The sequence below is a fragment of the Camelus dromedarius genome, chromosome 3 (genome assembly GCF_036321535.1).
Source record: "Camelus dromedarius isolate mCamDro1 chromosome 3, mCamDro1.pat, whole genome shotgun sequence".
In the NCBI taxonomy this organism is placed as follows: domain Eukaryota; kingdom Metazoa; phylum Chordata; class Mammalia; order Artiodactyla; family Camelidae; genus Camelus; species Camelus dromedarius.
The window spans coordinates 98,382,255-98,409,336 of NC_087438.1; the positions used below are offsets into that span (position 1 = coordinate 98,382,255).

Here is a 27,082-nt window from a genome sequence, read left to right on the forward strand (position 1 = left end):
ATAGTAATTTATTTATAGGATGAAATTTTAATTTTTATGTGAAAACATACATGTATTACTTCATTTTTGTTATGGTCTGTATCCTGATGCCAACGACTTTGAGTTCTCCTGGGTCTAGACAGCTTAATGTGGAATGAATTTGTATTATAGGATCTGGTTAGGAAACACTTATTGAGCATTTTCCATTTACTCACAACTGTTCTAAAACCTTTTATTTTTACTTCTGTCAACCTTTCCAATAACTTTGTGATGTGCATACTTCAGCCTCACTTTACTGATGAAGGTGCTGAGCATCAAAAAAGCTGAATTTGGTATTTTTACTAAGTTTTCTCCAAATTTCCCAAGGATTTGCAAAAATTGCTTGTTCTAATGCACTTCATTTCCTTTCACACAATGTTTAAGATAGCTTAAAATCAAGGAAGTTTGCAAAAGCAATGAAAAATCTGTTTAAAAGCCAGAGTAAAAAGCTCAAGAGAAGAGTAGGAGCAATTTATCAAAAAAGCAAGCACAGGCTGACTGCAAACCTAATACCTTCCCAGAAGTAAACACAGAGATCTAAGAAATAAAAACAAAGGGAAATTCTTCATACTGATTATTCAAGAGAGGAAAAAAACCTTCTTCCTACTAAATTTGAAGAGTTGATTACTGATCATTGTGTAAGGGTTTAGCAATATACAGAACAGTATGGTCATAGCAGATTTGCAAAACCAGTTAAGACATATTTGTTATAGATATTATTATATTTGCTAGTCACTAAGTCAAGAGCATAATGTTAAACTGTATATTCTATATTTAATTCTGAAGTTACACAAGTATTAAATGAACATATTTTTGCTTGCAAACATTCAAATGAAATACAGAAAAAGTATCATGAAAGTCCCTCTTGTGAAAACATTCTATAAGAAATTAGTATAATTTGGTAGTTAAGTTTCCAAAGATTTGAATTGATACAAAGCTGTTGCTTAGAGTGTTGCAAGAAATAGGCTGTTAGCATGTTTCTGTAACCTTTCAAATATTAATTATCATTCCCATCCAGCCTTTTGACAAAAAGCAGCAATCAGTCAATGAATCTAGTCGGGCTGCCAAGAAAAGTTTCCAGTTCTTTTAAATATGAGATAAACTTTGCAAGATTATAAAATTGGGAAATATAGATTAAGGAATCACAAAATAATTTCTCTTCCCCAGTTCACATTACTATATCCCCAAGGCTACTTTTGCTAATGATATTATTCTCCAGGCTTGGGAGCTCCTCTACAGACACTCAATATTTACTCATGGATCCATTCCACAAACACACATGGAGAGCCATCCTGTAGAACTTAGGGACCCAGCAATAGTGAACAAGATAGACCAGGTCCCTGGCTTCAAGGGGACCACATTGTAACCTATTTAAAATAACAGTTGGGTTATGAAAAGACTTGGATTTAGTATAATACTGTTCTTTTTTCAGTTTTCTTTGTCTAACCAAGGTGTGTATAAAGGAGGATCTCATCCTATTTGTGATGTTTTAAAAATAGGCATATAATGCTGACTATTATTAGCAAGTTTTCTGGAAACAAAGCAGATGAACCTTTCTTTTTTTAAATGTTTAGCCTCACATATTTAACTTTCTTTTTACTTCTTTTTATCTATCTATTTATTTATTTTTATTGAAGTACAGTCAATTACAATGTGTCAGTCTTTGGTGTACAAGGCTTTCTTTCTTTATGCAAATTGCACTCAGAAAACTATGTGTAATTCTCATTGCCTCAATTAAAGGAAAATGTAATCAAGTAGATGAAAAATGCCCTGGAAAGGGGAAAATGACCCCCTAAATTTTTGAGGCCAAACTGAAAATCATAAGCAGTATGGAGAAGGTAAACATATATTTTCTTCTATGAAGCCAAAAAAAACTTGAGTTAGAGGCTGGCATTTGAAGCTAGAATGGCACAACTTGTTTCTTCAAGGATTTATATAGGTTGAAAAATCAATTATCTAACAGTGCTTCACTGAGAGTTTAACAATAAGATTATTTATGGAATTTAATATCATTTGATGAATATCAATAATCTTTTAAATTTGGCCTGTAGAGATTCATGCATACCTTCACACAATTACACTGGGATCACTGTCAAAACAGAATTTTAGGTTGATGCATTATGGATCTAAGAACAACCAAAAATTTCATTCTCTATTATAATAGGAGAACATTATTATTGACCTTTTTACTAAGATATCTGACCACTAAGCAGGTTTGATAACTTGGATTCTATGGGAAAAAAATTATTGTGTAGTGATTTCTTTTTCTTATATATAAAAATTAGGAAAAGAAAAATAGTAAACTGAATTTAAATTGTTTTAGGCACCTTTTTTTTTTGTTGTTGTTGCCTAGCATCCATTTCCCCTTCTTGATTTTTTTCTTTCTGGGGATTTGTTGTAGTTTTGTGAAAGACTTGGATGAAGATTTTTGAAGAATGAATGCTCTAACACACAAACCATAAGGAAATGACAATTTTCTTTGATAAATGCAAAGGGTGTAATTTTAGCAGTAGATACTATATTAGTTTCATAAGGCTGCTGCAACAAATTACCACAAACTTGGGGGCTTGAAACAAGACTCTAGGGGGGAACTCTTCCTTGCCTCTTCCATTTTCTGGTGGTTCCTGGCATTCTGCCTCAGTCTTCACATTACCTTCCTTCCTGTGTCTCTGTGTATCTTCTCTTTTTCTGTCTCACATAAGGACACCTCTCATTGATTTGTGGCCCAGCCAAATCTAGAATGATGTTAGGGTTAGGGTTAAGGTTACCTTAATTATATCTGTAAAGATATTCCAAATTAAGTCATATTCTGAGGTTCTTGGTAGATATATCTTTTGGGGGCTACTGTTCAAAGCACTGTGGATACACAGAGATTGACATCACTTTTTATCTGTACCTGGGTAGTATTTGTTGAGTATGGCTTCTCAGTCTCCTTTCCCCTTTGGGGGAAATGTGCCTGGATTTCTGGCAGTGTTATGCTCTCTCTGAGTGAGGGAGAGAGACATTCTAGGTCCTCAGAAACCCCAAATAACAGCAGAATATTCTTCATACCTTTAGATGCATCATTCTGAAAATCCAGCAAAATTACCTTTATAGGATTGCAAAAATTATCCCAAGCGAGCCATGTTTCCTAGAGCTAACATCTGGATTCTAGTTATAATTCCTTAATGTGTCAACAGTAGCAGATATGTGACCACTGATTATATAAAAACTACTGTGTGTTACCGATATTTAGTTGCATTGCAACTATGTCATCATAAAATGGCTGTTGCTATGTCCAATCAGTTTAAGCTCCCAGAGGAACAGGGTACATGAGTCCTTTCATTGGCCTTCACAAGAACCAAGCTCCTCATTTTCAGTCCACATAATTTAGGCATGGCTGATTTCATTTTCTGGCTTCAGGAATGAATAAACAACCCAGGTCTGGCCAATGTGAGAATCATCACAACTATTGGCTGAAGAAAAGATATGTCTTCTAAACTGGGTGAAAGGAAGTGTTATTCTAGGATTTTTGCTGGAGCTTTTAGGAAAAGGACACTTTCTATTGAGAGTCATTCATTGTAGCCTGAAAATAGGTAGCCTATAAGCTACTTTTGCCATCTTGCCATCAAATGTAAAAGTATTATAAACGTGGAGATACTTTCCTTATGGCATTATTAAAGTGTATATATCCAGCTCTGCCTGAAACCAGTAAATAATTGTCCATTTCCGTGAATAAGACAATAAATGATGCTGTGCTTTTTTGCTGAAGTCAGTTTGCCCGGAGTTCATAGATGGAGTATGATTAATATAAGTATACACTTCTATAGAAGGTGTGAGTAAGTATCTTAAGACATAAAACTCAGGGGAGAAATTAGCATTGTTTCCAGTATCAGTTTTCTAGTTTTTCTTTAGCAAGGATTTTGATTTTCTTTTATGGACACTGTAAATCTTGCAATTAATTTTGTTTTCCTCTATGCCGAAAAAAGTTTGAGACCTCCTTAGAGCAGCTGAAAAATAACTCTTATGCATTTTGAACACTGACACACACTCAATTTATTTTAATTCATTCCTATATTATATTCATCATATTTTCATATTGTTTGTGTGTGAAGTGGACAGCTAAAATTATTAAAACAAGATAATCTCAAATAATTAACATTAAAAAGATATCAGTTGTTTGTTCTTGAATGAAAATCCAAATGTAGTAGAAAAGGTATCTATTCCTAAGAATAGATTATCCAAATGAGGAATAAATAAATCATTAATTTCTAAACATCTGCAAACAGTTCAGAAAACAAAATTAAATCACAAAAATCCCAAGAATGGATTATATACATGTATTTTCATTGACTAAAATGCCCTTTGATCGTGTGTGCTTTTTTTTGAAGAAACAGAAAAAAATTCTTTTATATTCAAAAGAATTGAAAATCTCAGGGTATTTTCTCATCATACTTATAACTGCACTATTTACAACAGCTAAGAGGTGGAAGCAACCCAAGTTTCCATGGACAAATGGATGAATGGATAAACAAAATGTGGAATATACATATATTGGAATATTACTCAGCCTTACAAAGGAAGGAAATCCATCATATGCTACAACATGGATGAACCTTAAGGACACTATGCTAAGTGAAATAATCCAGTCACAGAAAAATGCTATAAGATTCCACTTATGTGAGGCACCTAGAGGAGTCAAATTCATAGAAACAGAAAGTAGAATGGTGGTTAGAGGGGTCCGGTGTGGTGGTGGAAAAGGGAAGTTGGTTTCTAATGAGTATAGAGGTTCATGTTTGAAAGATGAAAAGTTCTGAAGATCTGTTTCACAACAATGTGAATATACTTAACATACTAAACTGTATACTTAAAAGTGCGTGATATGGAAATCTTTGTTATATTTTAACACAATAAAAAGCGGAAATTATACATTTCAGAGTTTAAAATAAATACTTTTCCTAGGTGAAAACTGTCACTGAACCGGACTATTGTTTAGTTCAAATCTACAGAACAGTAGCGCCTACATTTTGGCCACATGATGTCGCTGTCTACCACAGAGAATTCTCTAGGAAAAAAAAATACCCAGAGCCCCATTGTCACTCCAGAGAGGCGGAACAATAAGAGAAGCAGCAGGACTTGAGCAGAGACTAGAGGACAATATTTTAAATTTTGCAAAACATGATAGTCTAGTTTGATCAACTTACTGGGGATTGGTAATGGTGTCTTCTAAGAGTAGGGCGGTGGATATCAGGCGTCTGCTACTCTCGTTTCTGCTCCTTGCTGCAGGGGCAGCTGGGAGTGGTCAGGTTCACTACTCGGTCCCGGAGGAGGCCAAACACGGCACCTTCGTGGGTCGCATCGCCCAGGACCTGGGGCTGGAGGTGGCGGAGCTGGTGCCGCGCCTGTTCCGGGTGGCATCCAAAGGCCGCGGGGACCTTCTGGAGGTAAATCTGCAGAATGGCATTTTGTTTGTGAATTCTCGGATCGACCGGGAGGAGTTGTGCGGGCGGAACGCGGAGTGCAGCATCCACCTGGAGGTGATCGTGGACAGGCCACTGCAGGTGTTCCACGTGGAGGTGGAGGTGAAGGACATTAACGATAATCCGCCAATATTTCCTATGGCAGTAAAGACTATCCGGTTTCACGAATCCAGGCTGCTTGACTCGAGGTTTCCTCTAGAGGGGGCATCTGATGCAGATATTGGAGTAAACGCTCTTCTTTCCTACAAGCTTAGCTCCAGTGAGTTTTTCTTTCTAGACGTACAGACAAATGATGAACTAAGCCAGTCTTTGTCTCTTGTGCTAAGGAAATCTCTGGACAGAGAGGAAACTGCCGAAGTTAATTTATTACTGGTGGCTACTGATGGAGGCAAACCTGAGCTCACCGGCACCGTTCAGTTGCTTATTAAGGTATTAGATGTGAATGATAACGAGCCTACTTTTGATCAATCAGTTTACAAAGTACAGTTGTTAGAAAATACCGCAAATGGGACGTTAGTGATTAAACTAAATTCTTCTGATGCAGATGAAGGATCAAACAGCGAGATTATGTATTCATTTAGTAGTGATGTGCCCCCAACTATAACGACCAAGTTCAAAATAGATCCTAGTTCAGGGGAAATCAGAACTAAGGGACAGTTAGATTATGAAGAAATGAAATCCTACGAGATTCAAGTCATTGCGTATGACAACGGAACTCCATCAATGTCTGGGCACTGTAAAATTACAGTAAAACTTGTAGACATCAATGATAACACACCAGAAATCTCAATCACCTCTCTTTCACTTCCCATCCCAGAGGATGCTCCATTGGGCACCGTAATTGCCCTCATCACAGTGTCTGACCGCGACACTGGTGCCAACGGGCAGGTGATCTGCACCCTGAACCTTCATAATCCCTTCAAACTGGTGTCCACCTTCAAGAATTACTATTCGCTGGTGCTGGACAGCTCTTTGGACCGTGAGAGAGTGGCGAACTATGAGGTGATTGTGACAGCGAGGGATAGGGGCTCACCTTCGCTGTCGGCCACGGCCAGCGTGTCCGTGGACGTGTCCGACGTGAACGACAACGCGCCCACGTTCGCGCAGCCCGAGTACACGGTGTTCGTGAAGGAGAACAACCCGCCCGGCTGCCACATCTTCACCGTGTCGGCGCGGGACGCAGACGCGCAGGAGAACGCGCTGGTGTCCTACTCGCTGGTGGAGCGGCGGGTGGGCGAGCGAGCGCTGTCGAGCTACGTGTCTGTGCACGCGGAGAGCGGCAAGGTGTACGCGCTGCAGCCGCTGGACCACGAGGAGCTGGAGCTGCTGCAGTTCCAGGTGAGCGCGCGCGACGCGGGCGTGCCGCCTCTGGGCAGCAACGTGACGCTGCAGGTGTTCGTGCTGGACGAGAACGACAACGCGCCCGCGCTGCTGCCACCCGGGCCTGGGGGCGGGGCCGGCGCGGTGAGCCAGCTGGTGGCGCGGTCGGTGGGCGCGGGCCACGTGGTGGCGAAGGTGCGCGCGGTGGACGCGGACTCGGGCTACAACGCGTGGCTGTCGTACGAGCTGCAGGCGGCGGCGGGGGCCGCGCGCAGCCCGTTCCGCGTGGGGCTGTACACGGGCGAGATCAGCACGACGCGCGCCCTGGACGAGGCGGACGCGCCACGCCAGCGCCTGCTGGTGCTGGTGAAGGACCACGGCGAGCCGGCGCTGACGGCCACGGCCACCGTGCTGCTGTCGCTGGAGGACAGCGGCCAGGCGCCCAAGGCCTCTTCGCGGGCGTCGACGGGCGCCGCTGGAGCGGAGGCGGCTCTGGTGGATGTGAACGTGTACCTGATCGTCGCCATCTGCGCGGTGTCCAGCCTGTTTGTGCTCACGCTGCTGCTGTACACGGCGCTGCGGTGCTCGGCGCCGCCCAGCGAGGGCGCGTGCGGGCCCGGGAAGCCCAGGCTGGTGTGCTCCAGCGCGGTGGGGAGCTGGTCTTACTCGCAGCAGAGGCGGCAAAGGGTGTGCTCTGGTGAAGGGCCACCCAAGACTGACCTCATGGCCTTCAGTCCCAGCCTTCCAGCCGGCCCCATTAGTGCAGATGGAGAAGAGCACCCTGATGTAGACGCTGATATTCCAACCATAGTGAGTAATTTTTAAAAACTCTTTGTTTTCAATTCCTCAAAAGTTTACTCCTTTGAAAACGTTTTAACAGTTACTTACTCTTGTTTCTGACAATAGAGTTTTTCAGGTACTGGCGTTGCGGTTAAAATATTTGAATTTCTTGTGACTAATGTTTTTGAAGCAAATCAGCAATAGGTAGTGAGAACCATACTTACAGTTTTTTGTTTGTTTGTTTGTTTTTAATCGGTGTAGGATTATTTTATTGCTAAAAATCTGGGTAGAAACCAAATACATTTTCCTGGGTAAACTGCATTGTTTAGAATATTGGACTTAAACTGTGGTGTACTAATCCCCGCACAATGCTTCAGTGGCTTATGACTCTTTCCATTTGGAATTCCTACTAAATGTGAGTTCAAATGTCACTGATCCATTTTATGAGTTCACCCTAAATGTTGACCACTTCTCTTTCATTATGCTTTTTATAGTGTATTAAGCCTGTTGTCTCCTATGGCGCCTCTTTTACTTATTCATTTTTCTGGAGTCTCAGTTCCTCTTTCCTACTTGAACATAATTGTTTTTAATCCTTATGCTCACATTTAGCAATACTGTTCATTGTTGCTAATTTTCCAATTGCGTAAAAAAACCCAGAAATATAAATTTATTGCTTTTAGAACTGTATCTTTTCTCACCTTCAGTTTCTCACTACTTTTATTAGTATGCATTAAGAAATCAATAGGAAGTGAAATTTGAATAATCCCTTTAATATATCATCATTTAGAAAGACTATTATTAATTTTTTAAGTTGTTATTTTCTACCTGAATAGTGTGGAGAATACTGTATATCTAAGTTAAAAACTATTCTCTAACAAAACTTTTAAATCATTAATTTCTTTTATATACAGTATTAAGGTGCTAATATCCAAAAAGTTCAATAAGTGAATGTCATTACTAGTGACATTTCTCTGAATACCAACTTGCGTATTAATGTGGATTATATAGTAAGAACAAAGTTCCAAATAAGTAGAAGTGAAATATTTTTCATTCATTCTCCTATTTGGTAGTTTGTCAGTTCCTGTATAAATAGGTGGACTCCTATTGAAGTTATTTGCCAGTAGAAACCAAAGCTTAGGTGTATTAGTGACTAGAGAATGGGCAAGTATTTCTAAATGATAAGAGACAAAATGAAGATACCAGTCTTGTTCATAGGAGATGAATGGGTCTCCAGTATATACAATTATATGGAATACTTTCCCACATGAATTATATACTACAACTTCCTACTTCCTTGTTCAAGTTTCCTTGCTGAAACCTGGTTAATACTCAGTGACATTGTGGGAAGGGCTAGCATATAAAATAGAGATAATCCTTCCCTTTTCCATTTTAATTTCCTCTTTCTGGCACTGTCCTTTTCTGCCTCCTGTCCATCAAGTATTAGCTACAGCATGTCCGACCTCGGTTCATTATTTTATTAGGCCTCATTTTCATCCTATTGTGAATAATAGGGTCATCCAAAGTTCTTGTCTCACAGGATATGGGACTTCAAATACAGCTCTCCTCTTCAAATCCTTAACTAATAAGATTCTCAGCTAATAAGACATTTTAAAGACTTTGGAGTTTTTCCATTTAGAGATGTGTTGCCACTGTACCAGGTAAATACTGAATAGTTCCCAAATAAATATCCTTTCTATTCTGTTGCATTCCTCATCTATGCACTTAATTTCTGCAAAATGAAGTAAATGGACAGGGAGTGCTTTTCACTTTCTTTCAGCTTGTTTGATACTGATCATTTTAAACAAATCTACAGTTTGTGTCCTCAAACAGTGAAACTATTTTGATCTACGCTTTAATTATAATTATGCTTTAATTTTAATTATGTGTGTGTGGCTCCTCATAGAATAGAGGCCTAGAACTATTTTCACTACATTGAGTTTTTTTGTCCTAGATATCCATGGGGTAAGAGTTTTATGAACATAAGAGGCAAAGAAATTTTGAAAATAGCTACCATTATGTCCTTCTATATTAAGTTTCTTTATGTCAGGAAAATATGTCGTGCTCTATTGATTGGGAATTCTTTATAAACCATTAGAATTCCTAATGTCTCATAGATCATAATTGGCAAGAACTGGAATGAAAACTAAGCTAAAATCTAGGTTTTCAATATGGACATTGAAATATATCTTAATTAGAGCAATGTCTAAGGAAAATATTTTTGTGCCTCTGGGAAATTATAGAGCCTGCTGAGACATCATATTTTCCTGACTAACCACCCTAATTTAATGCATTTATTAGGCAATTGAAGAAAACCCAACCATTCTGTTTGGTAATATTTCATCAAATAGTAAATATTCTGAGCTATTAAACTATTATGACACAAATACTCCCTTTAAAAATTTATATTACAGAAAAGGAGGATTAGGCATACATACCCTAATACCTACCAAACAGAAATTAATGTAATAAGTGGCCCAAGTGATTTGATCTGGATGATATAGTTTAAAAGAAAGTAAAAATGCCTGCTCAGTTGGTTTAATCATGAAAGCCTTTATTGATCAAGAAAGTTCCAAATGGTTATAGAATGGAGGAAACTGCTTTGAGAAGCGTTTGTAAATGATGAATATTACCTAGGCAAGGAATGAAATGAGTATATTGGTTTAGCAAAAAACAAGTTATTGGAAGCCAGAAATTGTCCACCTCTCCTATGAGCACTGTAGGAGAAAATAGAAGTTTAGGCATATTAAGATCCTGGTGAACAGGCAACTATTTATAAACCATAAAAGACAAAGTGAGAATAACAATCTTGCCCATGGGAGGTGAATGGATTCCAGGGAATAATCTGGAATATTTTCAACACAAATTCTGCAGCATCCTACTTCTTTGTTAAAACTTCCTTGCCCTTGGCCCTTAGATGATTTAAGGAAGACTTTCAATTAAATGCTGATGGTCTTTGCTTCCTTTTTCAAACATTTTTGAACTTCCCTTTCAATGACTGACTTTTGAGATCAGGGTTTTTCTAGAGATGGGTTCTCTGAAGTCTTCAACACCAGGAATGTAAAATCCAACAATGAAGAGTGCATCACCACTAATAACTACCTTTCTTTACTCTCAGGAACAAAAAACTTGTCATGAATTTTCCTAACAAACATGTTACCAATTGTTTATTTACAAAGTATTATGTTAACTACAGTTGGGTCTCTGTAAATACCCAAATACTCTGAAAAAAAATATTTCCACTGAAGTAAAAGCTACACCTGCAGTGAAATTAGGGATCACACTCAATCAGTAGTGCAAAATGTGTACCTCAGTAGGACAAAATGTGAGTCTATTCTCCAGTGGTGTTAAAGTAAGTGGAATAGCTGAAAGAATAATTAACACAGCAGTTTACAGTATGGATTTCTACAATCTATTACTTACGGTTTGGAGCCACATGATGTCGCTCTGTACCATAAAATTGACCTGACAGGGAAAGAAAGAAAGAAAATCCCTCCTATTCTTATTGTAAAGAAGCTACATTCACCATCCAGATGCTGAAAAATGGAGGATGCAGTGGCAATGGACTGAACGGTTAGGAGATCTTTGGATTTTGAAATAAGATCCCCTTACTGAGAACAAAGCACTGCGGGCTTGAGATGGAGTTTTCCTGGGGAAGCGGCCAGGAATCCCGGGGTCTGCTGCTCTCACTTCTGTTCCTCGCAGCTTGGAAGGCGGGGAGCGGCCAGGTTCGCTACTCCATCCCGGAGGAGGCCAAACACGGCACCTTCGTGGGCCGTATCGCTCAGGACCTGGGGCTGGAGGTTGTGGAGCTGGTGCCGCGCCTGTTCCAGGTGGCGTCCAGAGGACGCGAGGACCTTCTGGAGGTAAATCTGCAGAATGGCATTTTGTTTGTGAATTCTCGGATCGACCGGGAGGAGCTGTGCGGGCGGAACGCGGAGTGCAGCATCCACCTGGAGGTGATCGTGGACAGGCCACTGCAGGTGTTCCATGTGGAGGTGGATGTGAAAGACATTAACGACAATCCGCCTGTGTTCCCCGGAACACAGAAGAATCTGTTTATGGCTGAATCCAGGCCGCTTGACTCCCGGTTTCCACTAGAGGGCGCCTCCGATGCAGATATTGGGGCCAACGCTCTGCTGACACACACACTGAGCCCTAATGAGTATTTCTCGCTGGAAAACCCATCCAATGACAAGCGGGTGAAACGTCTTGGGCTAGTATTGAGGAAACCTTTAGACAGAGAAGAAGCTCCAGAGATTTTTTTAGTGCTCACCGCCACTGATGGCGGCAAACCTGAGCTGACTGGCACCGTTCAGTTACTCGTCAAAGTGCTGGACGCCAATGACAACGCCCCAGCTTTCGACAAAACACTCTATACAGTGAAATTACCAGAAAATGTTCCTAATGGAACGTTGGTAATTAAACTTAATGCCTCAGATTTAGATGAAGGCTCGAATGGGGACATTATTTATTCATTTTCGACTGATATTTTACCAAATGTGAAATCCAAGTTCTACATAGATGGGATTACTGGAGAAATTATGGTAAAGGAATATATTGATTTTGAAGAAAGTAAATCCTATGAAATTCTTGTAGAGGGCATTGATAAGGGGCAGCCCCCACTCTCTGGCCATTGTACAGTTATGGTGGAAATTGAAGACACCAATGATAATGTCCCAGTAATGGAATTCAAGTCTTTGTCACTTCCAATCAGAGAAGACGCTCCACTGGGCACGGTCATCGCCTTGATAAGTGTGTCCGACCTCGACTCCAGTATCAATGGGCAGGTATCTTGTACCCTGTCGCCCCACGTTCCCTTCAAGCTGGTGTCCACCTTCAAGAATTACTATTCGCTGGTGCTGGACAGAACCCTGGACCGAGAAAGCATGGCGAACTATGTGATGGTGGTGATCGCGCAGGACAGGGGCTCACCTTCGCTGTCGGCCACGGCCAGCGTGTCCGTGGACGTGTCCGACGTGAACGACAACGCCCCCACGTTCGCGCAGCCCGAGTACACGGTGTTCGTGAAGGAGAACAACCCGCCCGGCTGCCACATCTTCACCGTGTCGGCGCGGGACGCAGACGCGCAGGAGAACGCGCTGGTGTCCTACTCGCTGGTGGAGCGGCGGGTGGGCGAGCGAGCGCTGTCGAGCTACGTGTCTGTGCACGCGGAGAGCGGCAAGGTGTACGCGCTGCAGCCGCTGGACCACGAGGAGCTGGAGCTGCTGCAGTTCCAGGTGAGCGCGCGCGACGCGGGCGTGCCGCCTCTGGGCAGCAACGTGACGCTGCAGGTGTTCGTGCTGGACGAGAACGACAACGCGCCCGCGCTGCTGCCACCCGGGCCTGGGGGCGGGGCCGGCGCGGTGAGCCAGCTGGTGGCGCGGTCGGTGGGCGCGGGCCACGTGGTGGCGAAGGTGCGCGCGGTGGACGCGGACTCGGGCTACAACGCGTGGCTGTCGTACGAGCTGCAGGCGGCGGCGGGGGCCGCGCGCAGCCCGTTCCGCGTGGGGCTGTACACGGGCGAGATCAGCACGACGCGCGCCCTGGACGAGGCGGACGCGCCACGCCAGCGCCTGCTGGTGCTGGTGAAGGACCACGGCGAGCCGGCGCTGACGGCCACGGCCACCGTGCTGCTGTCACTGGAGGACAGCGGCCAGGTGCCCAAGGTCTCGTCGCGGGCGTCAGCGGGTCTCGCGGGCACAGAGACAGAGTTAGTGGATGTGAACGTGTACCTGATCATCGCCATCTGCGCGGTGTCCAGCCTGTTTGTGCTCACGCTGCTGCTGTACACGGCGCTGCGGTGCTCGGCGCCTCCCAGCGAGGGCGCGTGCGGGCCCGGGAAGCCCAGGCTGGTGTGCTCCAGCGCGGTGGGGAGCTGGTCTTCCTTGCAGCAGAGGCGGCAAAGGGTGTGCTTTGGGGAGGGACTGCCCAAGACGGACCTCATGGCCTTCAGTCCCAGCCAGCCTCAGGACCCCATCTCTACAGACACCGTGAGTCTCAAAAATTTTACAGCTATTTTTTGTCGGGCCTTTAATATTAGATGTTTAACATTTTCCTCTCTTCTTCTTTCGTTTTAAATTATGGTTTTATAGTTAATTATAGTATCCTTTTAGATATAAATTCTTTTGGTACTAGTTCCTTTACTTACATTTGCAACTATCCTTAAAATTTACTTAGCGTATTGGCGATAATCGCTTTGCATTGTGGTGTTTCAGTAACAATCCCCCTTTTTATAAGGTTTTAAAGATTTGAGTTAATGGACTAGTTTTCTGTGCACTATCGAAAGCATTTTCAGAAAGAAATTTTTAGTGAACATTTTAATTTCCAAATTTCAGGATGTGTTACAGGCAGATACTTTTTTGATACATTTTTTTGCCTCTATCGTTTATTGTCAAAGTCCCATATTGTGACTATATAGAAATGTTTTAACAACATCGTGTCAGTTTGCCTTTTTTGTTCTCCAAAGACTATCAATTATTTGAGTATTTTTGTTACATAAGTTAAGTTAATTTTTTAGTAGTATTTTCAGCATTGAATGATTCAAGTTTGTTTAAACAGTTGGCCTTGGCATACTCATGGTGACTTTGATATTTGTAATTTAAAAATTTTAGCTCTAGTGGCTTCATTTTTTCATTTTTTGAATGCAAAATACATTTACAAGATTTAAAATTGTTTAAATGTTTCCCTTCCATCTCCAATGTCAAGCCACTTATTATACCTGCTTGAATATTTCAAATGTTCCAATTTCTTGGTTATTCTTCTAGAGAATTTTTAATACACAAAAGAACTCCCATCTCCCATTTGAAAATGTTAATATTCATATTGATTTTCCTTTTTTCCTTCATTTAACATAATTTGTCTCTCTTGACATATTACTTAAGGAGATTTTTCATTCTTTTACTCAGTCTCTCTTGTCCCATTTTGCAGATATATCATAATTTCCCCCCCTTAACATCAACATTTAGTGGGAACATGATTTATTCTTCTCTATCTTATTTTTTTCTTTTCCCATTCACAAATTATTATATTGATGAGAAATAATTGTGAATTCCCATAGTTGGGAAAACTCTTGTTTTTGTTAGAAAACTTTTGGATTTATTTTTGCTTTTTGGTTTAATTTTTTAAACTACATTGATACAAACTCCCCTCTTGAGTTTATTGTTTACCCATGCAATTTTTTTTTATAACAAAGCTGTACATTTGAATCTACCATAGGCAAGAATGCTCTCCATCTCAAATACAGAGAACTGTTTTTCTACACTTCTTCTAAAAACGATATGAGTTTAGCAAGTAATAAATATTCCACATTTCATATGATAAAATATCATTTCCCCTTTTTATTGATTTACCTATTTCTTTCATTCTCACATGTATTTAATTTTACAAGTACACTTGTATCATACTACTCAAATATTTCTAATACTTTATTACTTTGGGGGAAGTCCTACAACTTAAGAGGGCATTCTCACCACTGTGAATTTGTAGTTAATAGATGTCAGCATTTAAAAAATTAAGATTAAAAAAAAATCAAATTAATTCAGCTTTGAAATACAAACTTTGATTTATAACTGAAAATTTTCTTTGCTGAAGGAGGAAGCTGTTCATAGATTGACTAAACGTTTTTTTCTCTACATAATCTTCTCCCTTGACTAGATGAACTATGTGACTAAATAAATGAACAAAAATATGTCTCTCATGAGGAGATCCAATATTTTCCTTTTCCAAGTTAGTTTATTTTACATAATGATTTTAGTAACATTGTATAATTTTCTACCTGGAGCCAATAAGCAGAATTATTGAAGCTCTTCCAATTTATTGGACAATATTATCAACCTTCTGAAAATTGCTAGGAACTGCAATAGAAATACAGATTTGATGCTTTAATTAACTAATTTAAAAGTTGATATTCAAAGAGACTCTTCACTTAGGGCAAATTTTATGAAAGATCCTAAGCACTATAGAAAACCTTCAACAATAAGACCAAGCCAATATATATTTTGTCAAGGCTTATCTTCCTGTAAGCAAAGGAAACTTTTATTTGGGGGCTTATAATGGGTTAGCAAATGAACTCTTCATTTACTCAAAGTAAGTGTAATAGTAAGCCAACAATAAGGAGTACTATGTAGAACTAGGTTAGTTATTTTAAGGTAGAGCCTTCTCATATTGGGGGGTTCTTTGTATTACAGTTGTCTGTGAGAGTTTTACAAGTATATCAGAATTCTGGAGAAGGGTGAGTGTTGGCATATGCCCATTTGAAAAGTCTTTTTTGTGACTTTCGTTGTCTCCTTTTGAGAAAGAGTTCAATTATCTACAGGTGACGACCTTATGGATGAATTGAGGGTAAAACTGACACTTTGGCATGACTTTGATATGATGGTGGCATTTTTACAGTTAAAGATGGAGGTAATTTTTAAAAACTTGAACAAAGGTTGTACTGAGGAGGAAAGCAAGCAAGTGATCTATATGTCTGCAAAATAGAATTAATAGCAGAGCATAGTTGAAAGTAACACTGGAAATATGGACTTGTCATCACATCTCAAGTCACATAGAAATGATTCTAACAACTTGGAATTTCTATGTGTAGTGCAATTTAGTAAAAGCTGTACCCATTAAGATAAACATGGTGGTATGTAAAAAGGCAAATTCAAAAAATTGAATAGGGCAGGTAAAGGAGATGGACTCATAAAAAAATCCATATAGGGCACATGTAGAATGTTCATGCCATTAAATAAAAGATAAATTTCAAGGGTTTGAATTTGGGGGATAGTAATGATTTCTCTTCATAATCTTCAAACTGTAATAAAATCATTTTCTAGAACTCATCGGCATGTATGGGTAAAAAATGACAAAACCATAAAAAATGGGGAGGAAGATGTAGGTTTGGGCATACCTTCAATAAAAGTCTTATTTGTAATGTTGGAAGTGGATGAGAACACTTAAAGGAAAGCATACAAGATATTGAGATACAGAGAAAAGTATAAGTTCGTTTAAGAGCAGCTGAAGGATCAGAGCAACAAAGAACAATGGGTAGAAATTCAACCAGATTTTGCAGTGATGGAGAAGTATGCAAAGGAAAATGTCTTGAGGGGGACACCTAATATAATCGGCAGAGAAATTGAGAAATGTAAAGAATATGCACTAAAATTTTCATCTTTCATTGTTAAATAAAAGAAACATCATTAGGAGTAGTTGATGTTCATTGAACAAAGAAAGAATGGACTTTGATTCTAAAAGGTTTTTAACATTTGGAAAAATTTGTTAATTTAAAATTACACTTTCATCAGAGCTAAATATGATAACATATCCTGTGACAGAAATACATGTACACGTTTCTCCTTGACACAAAATTTGTCGGATAGTTTGCATTTCTAATTCCCAAGCCTGGTTCAGATCACACTTAAACTTTCTAAACTGGTTGATAACAGTAATTACATTTGTGAGAGGAAAGTTATTTCACTATGAGTATTTTGATCCCTTACCCTACTCTAGTAAAAGAAGAGAGACGAGATGAAACTGAAAATTACAAACATAAGGCTTACTATTAAGGCAAAGCAAAATATATATATTTATATATATATATTTTTTATATTATATGTAAATCTATCTATATTTTAATTTTAAAAAAACGATAGCATAACACACTTGTGAATTCATTTCTTACTTACCCTTTGGAGCCGCATGATGTCGCTGTCTACCGTAAAGTTACATTAGCTCTTTATTCAAGTCCCTTCCTCCCATTACTGCATTCTTCCATGAGTGTGGGATGATGGCGGGCGCAGAAGAATTGGATTAACAGACTTGGGATTCATTTTAATGCCGAGACAAGATCTTCTGATGGAAATAAGCCAACAAGTGTTTGAAATGGTTATTACCCCTGAAGACAGACTGGGATCCCGGTGTCTGCTGCTCTTGGTTCTTCTCCTCCCAGCCTGGGAGGCCGGCAGCGGCCAGATCCACTACTCGGTCCCGGAGGAGGTCAAACACGGCACTTTCGTGGGCCGCATCGCGCAGGACCTGGGGCTGGAGCTGGCGGAGTTGGTGCCGCGCCTGTTCCGGGTGGCGTCCAAAGGGCGCGGGGATCTTCTGGAGGTAAATCTGCAGAATGGCATTTTGTTTGTGAATTCTCGGATCGACCGGGAGGAGCTGTGCGGGCGGAGCGCGGAATGTAGTATCCACCTGGAGGTGATTGTGGACAGGCCGCTGCAGGTGTTTCACGTGGAGGTGGAGGTGAAGGACATTAACGACAACCCGCCTGTGTTCCCTGTAAAGGATCAAAGAATATCGATTTACGAATCTAGGCTGCCAGATTCTTTGTTTCCACTAGAGGGCGCGACGGATGCAGATATTGGCTCAAATTCTATCTTAACCTACAAACTCAGTTCCAACGAGTACTTCGCTTTAGATGTGAAAACAAACAGTGATGACAGTACACAAATAGGGCTCGTGTTAAGGAAATCCTTGGACAGAGAGAAAGCTCCCGAACATAATTTATTCCTCATGGCCACTGACGAAGGCAAACCTGAGCTCACTGGCACTGTTCAGCTGCTAGTCATCGTACTGGATGTAAATGACAATGCTCCCAGTTTTGGACAGTCTGAATATGAAGTAAAAATATTTGAAAACTCAGATAACGGAACAATAGTTATTAGACTAAATGCTTCTGATAGGGATGAAGGAGTGAATGGGGAGGTGTCATACTCTTTTAATAGTCTTGTTCCACCCATAGTTAGTGATCAATTTAGAATAGATCCCCAAACTGGAGAAATAGTAATTAAAGGGAATATAGATTTTGAAAAGGTGAATTTATACAAAATCCGTATTGACGCTACGGACAAAGGCCACCCTCCCTTGGCTGGTCATTGCACTGTTTTAGTGAAAATTTTGGATGAAAACGATAACGTCCCTCAGATTGCATTGACATCCTTATCCTTGCCTGTCCGAGAGGACGCTCAGTTTGGTACTGTTATAGCCCTACTTAGCGTGTCCGATCTTGACTCAGATGCCAACGGGCGGGTGACCTGCTTTCTGACGCCCGATGTTCCTTTCAAACTGGTGTCCACCTTCAAGAATTACTATTCGCTGGTGCTGGACAGCGCCTTGGACCGCGAGAGCGTGGCCAACTATGAGCTGGTGGTGACCGCGAGGGACGGGGGCTCGCCTTCACTGTCGGCCACGGTCAGCGTGTCCGTGGACGTGTCCGACGTGAACGACAACGCGCCCACGTTCGCGCAGCCCGAGTACACGGTGTTCGTGAAGGAGAACAACCCGCCCGGCTGCCACATCTTCACCGTGTCGGCGCGGGACGCAGACGCGCAGGAGAACGCGCTGGTGTCCTACTCGCTGGTGGAGCGGCGGGTGGGCGAGCGAGCGCTGTCGAGCTACGTGTCTGTGCACGCGGAGAGCGGCAAGGTGTATGCGCTGCAGCCGCTGGACCACGAGGAGCTGGAGCTGCTGCAGTTCCAGGTGAGCGCGCGCGACGCGGGCGTGCCGCCTCTGGGCAGCAACGTGACGCTGCAGGTGTTCGTGCTGGACGAGAACGACAACGCGCCCGCGCTGCTGCCACCCGGGCCTGGGGGCGGGGCCGGCGTGGTGAGCCAGCTGGTGGCGCGGTCGGTGGGCACGGGCCACGTGGTGGCGAAGGTGCGCGCGGTGGACGCGGACTCGGGCTACAACGCGTGGCTGTCGTACGAGCTGCAGGCGGCGGCGGGGGCCGCGCGCAGCCCGTTCCGCGTGGGGCTGTACACGGGCGAGATCAGCACGACGCGCGCCCTGGACGAGGCGGACGCGCCACGCCAGCGCCTGCTGGTGCTGGTGAAGGACCACGGCGAGCCGGCGCTGACGGCCACGGCCACCGTGCTGCTGTCGCTGGAGGACAGTGGCCAGGCGCCCAAGGCCTCTTCGCGGGCGTCAGCGGGTGTCGCGGGCACAGGGACAGCGTTAGTGGATGTGAACGTGTACCTGATCGTCGCCATCTGCGCGGTGTCCAGCCTGTTTGTGCTCACGCTGCTGCTGTACACGGCGCTGCGGTGCTCGGCGCCTCCCAGCGAGGGCGCGTGCGGGCCCGGGAAGCCCAGGCTGGTGTGCTCCAGCGCGGTGGGGAGCTGGTCTTACTCGCAGCAGAGGCGACAGAGAGTGTGCTCTGGGGAGGGACCACCCAAGGCAGATCTCATGGCCTTCAGTCCCAGCCTTCCACCCTGTCCAGTAGTGGCGGATATGAGCGAGCCTCAGGATTTAAATGATCATTGTTCCAAAGTAAGTCTGATTTTTCATAATTACCAGTTGATAGTTATTATGAAATGCTATAATTGTTTTCCTAATATTTCCTATTTTAAAAATTTGAATAATTTTATATTATACACATCTTTTCTTTTTTGTTAATTATTATAATCTCTGGTTTATTGATCTTAACTTAAAGTAGAATCAGGCATTATTAACATCATTTAACATCTCAAGATTTTTGTCTTGAAACTCAAAACTTCCTTGGATTTGTACTGCATTTAAAATTTTGTATTGGTTGTATTATTTTCATTATTAATCTGTAGAATTTTCTTTTTTTTTTGCATTTGAACTTATTTCACATTTAGTCATTTTTAGTAATGCATTGACATTTAAGGTCATTTTATTACTTTATACTTTTACCTTTTCAGCTTCTTTCTTTCTCTTTACTTTTTTCTTCTCCTTCCTTCCTTCCTTTCTCTCTTTCTCTCTTTGTCTCTTTCCAGCTGATGGTTTCTGTTTAGCCCGTAGTTTCAGGTTAGCCAATTGTGTGAGTAGCCTGTACATCATGTTAATTTCTAGATTCCTTTTTGGGCCTGGTGATTCCAGAGTCCGAGAGTCTGCAGTATTCTTTTACCATCGGTCTTTTAAACCATTTAGAGATAAAGCACAAAACATTCATTATTGGACTGAATTCTTCATATTGGGATGAAAGAGTGAATGATGAAATTTAATACTCTTTTAATTACCATGTGACCCCCATGGTTATTAAGCTTTATCAGGGATCCAAATAGCAGAGAAACAGTAATTCAATGGAATGTGGATTCTGGCCAAGTAATTTGAAGTAAAATCGGTATCATCAGACACTGCAAATCCCTTATTCATGTCTGAATTTTATTTGGTAGGTTCCTTTCCATGGAGAGCTATTCACTATTCACTCTGTTTTATGTATTATTTATCTCCATATAGAGAGTTCACTCCAGTCTGTATTATAATTTAAATTATTCACTATTTATTTATATGGAGGAAGCAGAGAATAGTGCTCATTGTTGTAAATTTTTGAAGCCATCCTTCCTTGCCTAAATTTACCCCCCTACCAATTTTGTTCTGTGCAGCATGTATAATTACTTAACCTCTCATCTTTCATTTTCCACCTGTAAAGTTTGGTAAATAGTAATACCTATCACAGGTAATTGTTGTATCTAGTAAGTTGATACTTATAAGGGCTTATAATACTATTAGCTAAATAATGCTTAAAATTTGGCTTTTAATATTCTGTAGAGGAATAGGAAAATCTAAAATGTCATAAAGTTTTCATTATGGCTTCCTTATTAATTTTATTTTATATGAGCTTCTTTTGTTTTATTTTTCATAGGGAGGCCCTAACTACCCAATTAATCCAAGATGTCACTAACATTTTGAATGCCATGTACTACATTGAAAAAATGTTTTAATTCAGTCTTTCAAAGTCAAAAATTGAATTAAGACTTTGGTAGTAGAAAAGGTTTTTGAATTAAAAAACACATTTAAGCTACTGAGCCCTCAGTGCTTTGCTGAAGGTGATTTTAACTTTTTGTTTTGTCCATATTTTCCCAGAAACTGTTAGACTAACTTAAATTGGAATGGCATATTTTCTCACATTTAAAAGTTGCCAAGGGCCATCAGAGGACTGAACTGGAGTTTGTGCTCCCCAGGGTGTTAATTTTCTATTCTTGAAATGGTAGAAACCATTGGTAGTGTTTTCTGGTTTTTTAAAAATAAGCACACAATAGTTTTAAAACATATACTTAAAAGGGTCAAGTAGACTATTGTTATGCTAAGCAATAGAATGTCATTTGTGTAGATAGTGATATCTAACAACCTTTAAAATAATATGTATTCTTAGGAAACAGAGAAGAACCATAGGCATCACTCTTGAGTGAACATTTTTAAAATGTTTTAGGAGGGTGTTTAAGAACATGACGCTGTGATAAGAGTCACTGAATTAACCAGCCCCAGCCCCTGACTTCAAGAAGTTCATAGAAAAACAACCTGCCACATCTGTCATACATATATATGACCATCTTAGAAGGCAGAATATTATAAGAGACACAAGAAATGTAAATCACTGTGATTGGACTGAACAGAAATAGCTGCTTATTTCCCTCGTAGAAGGAGTCTTTCAAGAGTTGTGATTTTTTATTAGTGGTTTTAAAATGGAGAAGTTCTCTCTGGGAGAATATGAATATAATAGGCATTCTTGGGAACAAAGGAACTTAAGTAAATGAGTACACAGAAAATCCCAAATGTTCCTAGACACAGGAAATAGTCTGTTTTGGTCCAATAGTCCTATGGCTCCCATAGGAAGTACTATGAGCTAAAGCAGGAGAAGTATTAAAAGAAAAATCTCTTGGGTAATTTGAGTACTTGACTGAGAAATCTTGATTCACCTCTAAAGTCATTTGAAAGCTATCAAAAGTGTGAAGCAATAGGAATAGAAGGTGTTTCTCAGGAAGATGGCTGCCAGGATTATCCTGTGAAGGATAAATGGAGTTGCGACAAGATGACAGTAACAAGCTATTGCAATAATTCAGGATAGCAGCAATATTTAAAATTTATTTAGGCAAATATTAAACTTGGAAAGCATTAGAATACAGATGTAATTATTTGTTTCCAGTTGGGAACATGGGAATGAAACATTCAAGAAAACGTGCTCTGTTAATTAGAACTAGAAAGGATAAAATACCCCAAGCTTGATTAAAGGACTACTTTGAGTATGACAGATGAGTACCAACATTTAGCTAGTGAAATAAACATGTATTATAAAATAAATAATCTAAATCATACTGGAGACTGTAAAAACAGGTGGATAGTCATAAAACATGATGCTTAAAAAGGATGAAAAGAGTACAGATAGGAGAACCATGAACTCCTGAGACAAATATATAAATTCTGATAATAGAAAAGTTTAGAATACTTCCTCCTCTCAGAATTCACTTACTACAAATTCTTCCTCTTCAAAGATCTCCCTAACCTTCTATTATTGTTCTTTCTTAAGAAAAGTACATGAATTAGTTACTTTTATCCCTTGCTTCCTAAAAAGAAACCAACTTTCTAAGTTTTTCTTCCATTAGAGACTTGAGATCCTGGATCCCTAGAGAGATCAGGAGTTTTTTCTTAACAGAAACCTAAAAAAAAAATGGAGTTTCATGAACTATGAACAAAGGATTTTAAAACTTAGTGTTGCTAACATGACTTGATTGTCACTTGGATTGTTATCTTTATTTTAAAACTTTGTAGAAAAAATATTTTTTAAAGGCACGAGGAAACCACAATTATCATCACAGTAATTTCAGAAGTTAAATCTCCTACGAGTGCCTTTAGCAAGAGTGAGAAATTTTGCCTTACACTTTAACCAAAATGAAGGAAAAAAATCAGAGATTGAAATAAAACTTTGCATCTTATTAATATAATTTGATTTTTGTACCTCGTACTTACGATTTGGGCCACATGATGTCGCTCTTTACCATGAAATTCTCTCAACTTCAAGGCCGAACTAGGTCATCCGTTTTCACATTGGAAAGAGTCTCCATTCTGTTTAGTACCCGGAGGTTGAACAATGGCGAACACAAAAGGATAATAAAGAAGGGATAAGATTCGTCCAAATTTTGTTACGTGACGCTGGTTAGAACAAAACCCCATTAATCTGAAATGTACTCAAATCCAGTCGACCCGGGGAACCGGCCTCTACTGCTATTTTTTATAATTCTCGGAGCCTGGGAGACCAGGAGCGGCCAGATCCAATATTCGATCCTTGAGGAGGCTAAACACGGCACTTTCGTGGGCCGCATCGCGCAAGACCTGGGGCTGGAGCTGGCGGAGCTGATGCCGCGCCTGTTCCGGGTGGCGTCCAAAGGACGCAAGGACCTTCTGGAGGTAAATCTGCAGAATGGCATTTTGTTTGTGAATTCTCGGATCGACCGGGAGGAGCTGTGCGGGCGGAGCGCGGAGTGCAGCATCCACCTGGAGGTGATCGTGGACAGGCCGCTGCAGGTGTTCCACGTGGAGGTGGAGGTGAAGGACATTAACGACAATCCGCCTGTATTTCCCGGGACACAAAAGAATCTGTTTATCGCCGAATCCAGGCCGCTTAACTCTCGGTTTCCACTAGAGGGCGCCTCCGATGCAGATATCGGTGAGAACGCTCAGCTGACTTACACGCTGAGCCCCAATGAGTATTTCTCGCTGGACGTACCAACCACCGACCAACAGGTAAAACCTCTCGGGCTTGTACTACGCAAACCTTTAGACAGGGAAGAATCCCCGGAACTTCATTTAGTGCTCCTGGCTACTGACAGAGGCAAACCTGAGCTGACTGGAACCGTTCAGTTACTTGTCAAAGTGCTGGACGCCAACGACAATGCTCCAGCTTTTGATAGAACACTCTATGGGGTGAAATTACCTGAAAATATTCCCAATGGAACGTTGGTAATTAAACTTAACGCCTCAGATTTAGACGAAGGCTTGAATGGGGATATTGTTTACTCATTGTCTAGTGACGTTTCTCCAGATATAAAAGTTAAGTTCTACATAGACCCCGTAAGTGGGGAAATTACAGCAATAGGAAATATCGATTTTGAAGAAAGTAAAGCCTACAAAATTCGAGTAGAGGCAATCGATAAAGGACTCCCACCACTGGCTGGTCACTGTACAGTTCTCGTGGAAGTCGTGGACGCTAACGACAATGCTCCAGAGTTGACGGTCACTTCCCTGTCGCTTCCTGTATCAGAGGATGCTCAGCCAGGCACAGTCATCACATTGATCAACGTGTCTGACCGAGATTCTGGAACCAATGGACAGGTGACCTGTTTCCTGACGCCTCAAGTCCCCTTCAAGCTGGTGTCCACCTTCAAGAATTATTATTCACTGGTGCTGGACAGCTCTTTGGACCGCGAGAGCGTGGCTAACTATAAGCTGGTGGTGACCGCGAGGGACGGGGGCTCGCCTTCACTGTCGGCCACGGCCAGCGTGTCCGTGGACGTGTCCGACGTGAACGACAACGCGCCCACGTTCGCGCAGCCCGAGTACACGGTGTTCGTGAAGGAGAACAACCCGCCCGGCTGCCACATCTTCACCGTGTCGGCGCGGGACGCGGACGCGCAGGAGAACGCGCTGGTGTCGTACTCGCTGGTGGAGCGGCGGGTGGGCGAGCGAGCGCTGTCGAGCTACGTGTCTGTGCACGCGGAGAGCGGCAAGGTGTACGCGCTGCAGCCGCTGGACCACGAGGAGCTGGAGCTGCTGCAGTTCCAGGTGAGCGCGCGCGACGCGGGCGTGCCGCCTCTGGGCAGCAACGTGACGCTGCAGGTGTTCGTGCTGGACGAGAACGACAACGCGCCCGCGCTGCTGCCACCCGGGCCTGGGGGCGGGGCCGGCGTGGTGAGCCAGCTGGTGGCGCGGTCGGTGGGCGCGGGCCACGTGGTGGCGAAGGTGCGCGCGGTGGACGCGGACTCGGGCTACAACGCGTGGCTGTCGTACGAGCTGCAGGCGGCGGCGGGGGCCGCGCGCAGCCCGTTCCGCGTGGGGCTGTACACGGGCGAGATCAGCACGACGCGCGCCCTGGACGAGGCGGACGCGCCACGCCAGCGCCTGCTGGTGCTGGTGAAGGACCACGGCGAGCCGGCGCTGACGGCCACGGCCACCGTGCTGCTGTCGCTGGAGGACAGCGGCCAGGCGCCCAAGGCCTCTTCGCGGGCGTCGACGGGCGCCGCTGGAGCGGAAGCGGCTCTGGTGGATGTGAACGTGTACCTGATCGTCGCCATCTGCGCGGTGTCCAGCCTGTTTGTGCTCACGCTGCTGCTGTACACGGCGCTGCGGTGCTCGGCGCCTCCCAGCGAGGGCGCGTGCGGGCCCGGGAAGCCCAGGCTGGTGTGCTCCAGCGCGGTGGGCAGCTTGTCTTACTCGCAGCAGAGGCGGCAGAGGGTTTGCTCTGGGGAAGGACCGCCCAAGACCGACCTCATGGCCTTCAGTCCCAGTGTTCCTCCGTTTCCAGATTCTGAGGATGTAGGCAAACAGCAAGATTTAAATATGGATCATTGCCCCGAAGTAAGTCCATTTATATTGATATGAAAAATTCTTTAAGAGGAAAATTCATAATTAATTTAAAAGTATTTTACATTCATTTTTCTTTTAATAATACATAACACATTTTCACAGTTTAATATTCAAACCTTATCGTGGTTTAAAATGTTTAAAATTAATCGTTTTTTCCCCCAATTTTATTTGAGATCTAGTTGGTGTATAACCTGCATATGTTAACGGTGTAAAACGTGTTCATTTGATACACGTGTATATGGCGAATTTAGTCGCTGTTTCTCAGTGCCAGCAGACATTCTTAAGCATTCTCCACATATTGGGTTTCTACTCAAATTCAAATTTTTCTTGGATAAATTTCTTCTTACTGAACATGATTTAATCCTTTGTAATAAATACCTAATTTTCTGAATACTAACGATACCCAGTCTATATGTATTCCTCCAAATAGCATTTATTTTTCATAATTATACATTGTATGTATGTTTAACATTACTTAATAAGCCATGCTTTGAAAATATTGAAATATTATCTAGTGATTACTTTTACACACTTTAAGATCAGATTTCAACCATTTTATTCTCTTCTCTTAGGGCTTGGTATATAGATAAACAGATATATCTATAATTATATAAACTATATATGTATAGTGTTTATTGGTATCTTAAGCAGTTTAGTAGTAAAGTACAGAATAATAATTTCTTTTCAAAATTTGAATATTCTCATTTTCTTCCCATATTTATTATACACCAGATAAAAATAAAATGAAGAGCAAACAAATATTTAATACTTCTTTAAATACAGTATCAAATAGAACACTTTACTATTTCTAGATATATGCTTTACTATCAGATAATCTTTTATAGTTATGTCAATAATTTAACATTTTTTGAGGATCTAAAAATATATATAGTAAATCCTTTTAGACTGCTAAAAATCTGCTTAACTTTAATGATTAATAGAGCAAAATACTATCAGCCCTTTGTAGATGAGTTGGAATATTATGGGAAAATATTTCACATTTAATAATATTTTATATATGACTCTGAAAAATATTTTGACTAGGAAAACTACATATTAATTTCATTCTTGGGGGAGGGTATAGCTTAGTGGTAGTGCATGCTTAGCATGCAGGAGGTCCTGGGTTCAATCCCCAGTACCTCCATTAAAATAAATAAATCAATAAATAAAGCTAATTACCTCCCACAAATACAAAAAAC

General features: G+C 41.7%; 3 protein-coding genes across 5 annotated transcripts in view; all 3 read left to right on the forward strand.

Annotated features, from left to right (window-relative positions):
- The window catches only part of LOC105098088 (protocadherin alpha-C2), a 169,251-nt gene that overhangs the window by 3,029 nt on the left and 139,140 nt on the right, over positions 1-27,082 (forward strand). For 2 of the 3 annotated variants that reach the window (XM_064484376.1, XM_064484378.1), the window contains exon 1: positions 23,146-25,874. The exons of the other annotated variant lie outside the window; for it this stretch is intronic. In XM_064484376.1, coding sequence (XP_064340446.1) covers positions 23,484-25,874 — 2,391 coding nt within the window. In that variant the 5' untranslated portion in view covers positions 23,146-23,483. Of the gene's footprint in view, positions 1-23,145; positions 25,875-27,082 lie in introns of those variants that run through there. 3 annotated transcript variants of the gene reach the window in all.
- LOC135321013 (protocadherin alpha-2-like) lies at positions 4,823-7,656 on the forward strand. The gene has a single exon (XM_064484368.1). The coding sequence runs from the start codon at positions 5,214-5,216 to the stop codon at positions 7,620-7,622; it is 2,409 nt and encodes an 802-aa protein (XP_064340438.1). The 5' UTR covers positions 4,823-5,213; the 3' UTR covers positions 7,623-7,656.
- Positions 17,215-27,082, forward strand: part of LOC116152301 (protocadherin alpha-6-like) — a 119,784-nt gene continuing 109,916 nt past the window's right edge. Inside the window, 2 exon segments of the mRNA XM_064484380.1 lie at positions 17,215-19,709; positions 19,711-19,829. Of these exon segments, the coding sequence (XP_064340450.1) occupies positions 17,391-19,709; positions 19,711-19,782 (2,391 nt within the window). The 5' untranslated portion in view covers positions 17,215-17,390 and the 3' untranslated portion in view covers positions 19,783-19,829.